This window comes from Limulus polyphemus, unplaced genomic scaffold (genome assembly GCF_000517525.1).
Source record: "Limulus polyphemus unplaced genomic scaffold, Limulus_polyphemus-2.1.2 Scaffold284, whole genome shotgun sequence".
Taxonomy (NCBI): Eukaryota; Metazoa; Arthropoda; class Merostomata; order Xiphosura; family Limulidae; genus Limulus; species Limulus polyphemus.
In genome coordinates, this window is record NW_013665894.1 from 568,004 (window position 1) to 575,277 (window position 7,274).

Sequence of the window (7,274 nt, forward strand, 5' to 3'; positions counted from 1 at the left end):
AATTAGTTAGCATAAATCAGTTAAATGACGAAAAATTAGGTGTCTATTTAATTGTGACCACTCAGTGTATATGCAATTATCTTTTGTCATTCCATGTGTTATTTTAATAAGGAAAATTGTGTTGCGTTTGTTTTTAAACAAAGGAGACTCGCTGCAATGCATTGCTGACAGAATTCTTTGGGTTTCGATACAATGAGTCCATCCAGCACAATAGAGCTCTCATGTTCGCTAAGTAGTCGCGGGGATTTCTTCCGCTGAATGCCACTGTTCCTTGTCATTTTTCTGAGCGCAAGAAAAGACTGCTACCGAAGTGAGCACTTTTTGACATTTGTCACTTGTATAAGAAATACCAAAGGGGAGATATTCAATTCTGTTTATAAAATCATGCATGTATATAGTACCGACATGAAAATATAAATATATATAAACCGAACAATAGCAAGTATATACTCAAAGACGTTCCTCTTTTATGCATTTGTTTTTTTTTTTTTTGTTCGTACTTCTTTCTTTAAGACGGAAGAAGTGCCGATATTTTTCGTGAAATTCTCTCATAAAAAGAAAAAATTTTGTTCTTAATAAGTTTTTTCTTTCTTGGATTAACCGTTCAGCACATATGAAGACTGACGGATCGATGTTGATATCGATATGAAATTTTAGGAATTGGAAAAAAATTAATAACTCCTGTAATGTACTCTTGATAAGAAGCATTTTGATAAATATATGCATTCTCTTCTACGATTAGCTGTTCAGGAGATGCAGAACGTGACAGATAGAGAGACATGTGACTATTATATATATAGATAGATAGATTGGGACGTGGAGTGGCCTAGTGGTTAGTGCTTTGGACTCTTATTGGAAAGTTTGCGAATTCGAAGCTTGCCTGCTACTTGTTGCCGTTTCCTTGGGCAAGAAATTTGCCCCAGTTGCTTTACGATATCCAGTGGGTAGCTGGGAATTAACATGCAATGCAGGTGACCGTTTTCAGCCGCTTGTGCCACAGGAAACCATAGTTAAGCATCAACCTTGTGTGTTTTTCAATCGTAAAACAATTAATTTATTCACTTTAAAATATATTAATTTATTACCCGTAGTGGATTTGCAACATTTCGAGCTGAAATGATCATAACTTTCTAATTGTTTGAAATTATTGTTTCAGAGTTCTAGGGCAGTGTTTGTTCACTATACTGGAAGCTTTGACGCATCATGGAAACAGACTGGGCCGGACATATTCTAGTACAAAGGTTCTCAAACGAAGGGTCTCGGTTCCCCGGGGCCGCAGGAAAGTGTCAGAGGAGCTGGAGCAAATTCGTAAACTACACAATGCTGTAAAAATTCTTCATTGGGTAGGGGCCTCAGTCAGGATGCGGAATTTTCTGGGAGCTTTGTGTACAGAATGTCTGGGAACCTCATTTCTAGTTGGTCTGTCGTGCTGCGGATCTTAAGGTCTAAAATTCGAGCCCGCAACATGCTGCTGAATATGCTATGCATTTTCTACTGTGGGAGCCTTATAACTGTGGCATCCTATCCCGCTATTCGGTTAAGATGATGCACTAGTTGTTCTCTCTCTGGTCAGCGATTCTAAATTAAGGACGGTTATGCCTGAATCTTTTATTCCGTGTGTCACCACATAGGCACCGTTTAGGTTGCAAATACCGTATGAAAGAGAACACATCATATGCAAAACTACGTATCATTAGAAGCTCGTTACATAACATGGCAGAACCAGCAGTATTTAGATATATCAGACTGAATAATAAAACACTTGCAAACATCTCGTGAAAGCTCCAGATAATTTATATAGTGGACAGGATACTTAGATTATATATAATTTATATATAGCGGACAGGATACTTACATTAACTACAATTTACATATAATGGACAGGATACTTAGATTATATATAATTTATATACAGTGGGCCGGATACTTACATTATGTATAATTTATATATAATGGACAGGATACTTAGATTATATATAATTTATATACAGTGGGCCGGATACTTACATTATGTATAATTTATATATAATGGACAGGATACTTACATTATGTAAATTTATATATAATGTACAGGATACTTAGATTATATATAATTTATATACAGTGGGCCGGATACTTACATTATGTATAATTTATATACAGTGGATAGGATACTTCGATTATATATAATTTATATACAGTTGACAGGATACTTCGATTGTATATAATTTATATATAGTAGACATGATACCTAGATTATATATAATTTATATATATCAGACAGGATACTTACATTAACTATAATTTATATATAATGGATAGGATACTTAGATTATATATAATTTATATACAGTGGGCCGGATGCTTCGATTATATATAGTTTATATATAGTAGACAGGATACCTATGTACCATATCCAAACAGGACGTTGGTAACCATGGTCTTCTACAGATCTCCCTCTATGTACCATATCCAAACAGGACTTTGGTAACCATTTTTTCCACAGTTCTCTCTCTATGTACCATATCCAAATAGGACGTTGGTAACCATGGTCTTCCAAAGATTTCTCTCTATGTACCATATCCAAACGGGACGTTGGTAACCATGGTTTTCCACAGATCTCTCTCTATGTACCATATTCAAACAGGACATTGGTAACCATGGTCTTCCATAGATCTCTCTCTATGTACCATATCCAAACAGGACGTTGGTAACCATGGTCTTCCATAGATCTCTCTCTATGTACCATATCCAAACAGGACGTTGGTAACCATGGTTTTCCACAGATCTCTCTCTATGTACCATATCCAATCATATCGTCCACGGTATTTTCTTCCTTCAATTTTTCCACTTACAATCAAACTTTCAGTTTCTTCTTTCCTCATAACGTGCCCGAAAGTTCCAATTGTCTTTTTGTGATGTTAGTCAGCAGCTTCCTCCTGCAATCTGGTCTTGACAGAATATCTTCATTTACTCAATTGCTTCAATTCTCTTTTTCATACTTTCCAATATTCTGATACATACGTGAGAATTGGTATAACATAACAATCCAAACTCTTAACTTCGTCCTCATAGAAATTTTTCTATTACTGTTATCATTACTAGCAAAAAATACCCGCGCTTCGCTTCGGGGTTCAAAGGCCCCCTCATGATTCACAGAGACCTCAAAGTAACATTTGAGCTCCTCCAAATATCCACAGTCAGTTTTATAGGTACTCCAAATGGGCCCCTACCCGAAAAAAAAAGTTAGGACACCCACCTGTAGTAGCGGGGCACGTGTTTGAAATTGGTACCGCTAGCTTGTGAGTGAGAATATGAACATAGTTTCCAAAATGACACGTCGTGATCAAGAGAGGGCCAGGAGCATACACTCCGATGCCAGATTTGAGTTCAGTGACCCTGAAAATCTACTTCTACACCACATTACACCCGGGGAGACCTTCTGGATGCATTTTATCCTCGCTTGGTGTCCCTTTTACGCCATACAAATAAAGCACATCTTGTCTGGTTGCCAAGTTTGATCCAAAACTGTGGAAAGAAACAAACAAATTCATACATATCGTGAATTAATATGGGACTTCCTATTTAGCCATATTATTATAGAGTAAAGAAGAATCGTGTTAACTCAATCTATATTAACATGTGTAAGATATAAAAATGTTAACTCAATTCGTACTACTTGTAAAAACTATTGTTAACTCGTGTTGTACTACGTGTAAACATGAAGGAATCCACAATAGCCGCGGCGCTTGAAATTCGTTTAGGCAGGATTAGAGTAAATTTATCTGTGAGACCTTAGGCGTGGTCAAATATATCAATCGAAAGGGTTTGACTTCCTGAGTCAAAAACTGGAATTAGATCTCAAATTGGTCTAGAGATGACCCAGCTATGAGCTAAAAGTTTGTACTTGAAAAAAGGACAACTCAGAACCGTTCTATGAACCACTGTGCCGCGGCTAAAAATAATGTTAATTCGTTTGGTTTTTCTATCGAAACAAAAAGATATCTTTCGAAAACTTTGTTCATTAACAGTGGAGAATTTACTTTGAATACCTTTTTTCGTAATAATGCATTTACCTTTACAGTTGACCTATAATATTAGCGAACATTTACATACACAGGATACAAAGCATTAAGTATATTAGTGCTTCCGAAATATTACGTCAAAGTATGTTAAAAATAAAATTCTTAGAACCTACTTTCCTGACTATATTACTGCATTGTTTTTTATAAGTTGATAAGCTTTTAACTAGTAACTGAAAAGCTGATAAAAAATACTTATTACTAATAGCCATATTTAATCACCGTTTAGATCACAATTCCATGCATGCAGCTGATGTATTACATGGCGTCTACTACCTCACCTCGCAGCCTGTTCCTGGTTTCGTACAAATTCCATCAGAATCTACAGATTCTCCCTTACACAAAACATTAAGTAAGTATATTTCTTTCGGGATAACATGCTATATTTTGTCTTTCTCGTGCGAGTGCAAACTCACGAGTTTGCAGATCGCCCATGTTGTAAGTTATTAATTATCTTTCTTATAAAAGAAATAAAACAAGCTTATTTAAGTACTGTCTTTTTAAATATTATATGATATATATATATATATATATATATATTTACGAAGTGTTTCTTTGGATGTTATACTTAAGTTTGAAAAATTAAGTAGGCAAAATAAAACAGACATAATATCTGCCGGTTTTACCTATTTTCACTGCATGAAGTGGCAAATTCTCTGGAATTAGTTGTGATGGTCTTGCATAGGTAGTCTCGAGTAATCTGGTATGTCAATAGGATTTGAACCCGATACTGTGGTGGAGGTAAAGGTGATGCTGAGGACATTCTGAGATGGTTATATTGGATGTTTCTGGTAGTGCCGATACTGATAGTTATGCTTGTTTCTGTGAATTGGCAGTTTTTTTTTATCAGGTTCAAGTCAGTCAGTTCTGATAACTTTCTACTTTTCTCTTTGTTCCACCAAGATACGTCACTAAGGTTCATCTCTGGATACTGTTCCTATGCTCCCTACCATTGAGTTTTTACCATTGATTATTAAACAACTCTTTCAGTTACTTCAGCACATTTTATGGCATAGACATATGATGTGGTAACCACTAAACATAAGTTGATTGTAAAAATATGGCCCTAAGAACCAAGTAATTTCTCTCCTCTGGGTGTCCTAGTCAGTGAATGAACTCCAATCTATCATTCGATTCACCACTTGAGCTATACCAGTTTCGTGGAATTCCATCCCTCATCAGTAACCCTAAACAAAGGCAAATCGAAAGAACAAGGCTAGCTTGTTTGCTTCAAAAATCGGAAAAATAAATTGATAACATAAATGACCCATATTCTTCATTTCTTATAAAATATAGGCTCACTGTAGTAAGTGGAAGACATACATCACCATACATACAGAATTCCCTGTAGTTTTTTTTAAGGTTCTTCTGTTTTCATTTCTCCCTATCTACACTTTGTCTCTTTGCTTTTGCTATGTCATAAGAGGTGTAGATGTTTTTCTCTTGCTCAAAAAACTTGAAGACAGACCAGCTAAAGATGCTTTTTAATATCAAAACTTCACAACTTATGATGAAACTATAGTAATAAAGCCAGACCAGCAGCTTTTCTTTCAGCATTGTATAACCCACACCGAAGTCATATATAGTCAGTCTTCCCAACATAGAATGATCCAGTTTCTTCCAACAACTGTCTCATTTTATCTTCTTATTTATAGGAATTTAGGTATGAGTAATAATTAAACCTTTGAATCCATCTTATATTCGAAGCTAAGATACTTCCATTTTCCGCTTCACCACTCGGAGGCCCAGCCACAGATCTGATTTAAAGATAGCTCCAGTGTCTATTTTCAGGTCAAAGTCAATAGTTACACGAAATCTCTTTTCACTAGAAGTTCATTTACGTCTAAAAATCGCATCAAATATTTTCGATTTTTATCCTTTCAATTGACATCAAAACAATGCTTTTCATTATCTGAATATCAACAAATTTGAATTATTATCAACTAATTAGCCGTTATTTTGATACTAAACTTTGCAAAATCATTTAGTTAGCCTTGTGTCTTGTGATATACATCAGTGTATGTGGTAATGTAAAACAAAGTAGTACTCTGTGACATTTGTATAACTTTTTTTATTTTTTTGAAGGATCAACAAAAAATAGATATCTGTATAGTTTTAAATAATTCAAAGAAAAAGTGTATGTTTCATAACATAGTTCTACACTAAAATGAACTGCAAAAGTCTGTTCCAGACGTGATGGCGCTGAATAGAAAGGTTACAAGCTTGTAAGCTGTGTAGATGTTCACTCCCATAGCTTATGTTGATTAGTAAAGAAAAAAGTTTAGACTCCTACCGTTTTAGTTATGGAATGTAACTGTTTTGACCATTAAGTAATTGTTTGTACCGACATAGGATGATAGACATTCGATAAAACATTTACACATATATATGAAAAATAAAACAATATCGTCCATTGAAAAACTCAGGTAAAATAAAGGAACACAGAATGTTGATTTTGATTTTTTTCAGAAAAAGGTTTACAACCATGTAATTATGGTTCCTTGGACGCTTAACATATAATAAGGTATTAGTGTATAAAACCTGTTTGACAAGGAACTAACTATATCACTAAATTGTCATTATTCCATACTAATGCTGATTTAAGAAACTTTTTACTGAATGTCAATAGCTATTTCGAAACACAGAGGTACAAATACAATAGACAAAGAAGCTATGAAGATTTAAAAATTAAAAGAAAGATTGGAAAAACAAATAATGCTCTATAGAAACGCTCTCGAAAAATCCCATATTAAAGAATTAGAATTATTTTTATTTTGTAACTTCTATCATGCAAACTAACTTAGGGAAACGAGATTTCTGTTTACTTAAGCTTTATGACTGGTTAAAGATACAAAAATTGAAGTCTCAAAAATATTATAGTCCGTTCTAAATTATATTATATTGTTCCACAAAATTGCTACTACTTTTGCAATAAAATGGCTACAAATTCCTGAAAACTTTCGCTTTTTTTCTGATAAAGTGGCTATAACAGGTTACTGGAATAAATACCCATTAATGTGTTCAAATTCGATGATAAGGACCCAACTTTGAGACTAATAATGGCTGGAGACGGCTTGAATGGGTAATGAAGAAAAACTTTAATATAAGTTTAACATAACAGCAAATGTACAACGTTTCGACAAGGTTTTTTCTTATTCGGGAAAAAAACCTTTTGAAAAGGTTTTCCTTTTTTGTTTTTTTTAAATTTTTTTT

At 34.3% G+C, this 7,274-nt stretch overlaps 1 protein-coding gene across 1 annotated transcript in view; it reads left to right on the top strand.

Annotated features, from left to right (window-relative positions):
• LOC106457036 (cGMP-inhibited 3',5'-cyclic phosphodiesterase A-like) overlaps positions 1-7,274 on the top strand; it is a 307,645-nt gene that overhangs the window by 262,193 nt on the left and 38,178 nt on the right. The window contains exons 8-9 of the mRNA XM_022382847.1: positions 1,157-1,419; positions 4,291-4,413. Of these exons, the coding sequence (XP_022238555.1) occupies positions 1,157-1,419; positions 4,291-4,413 (386 nt within the window). The remainder of the gene's footprint in view (positions 1-1,156; positions 1,420-4,290; positions 4,414-7,274) is intronic.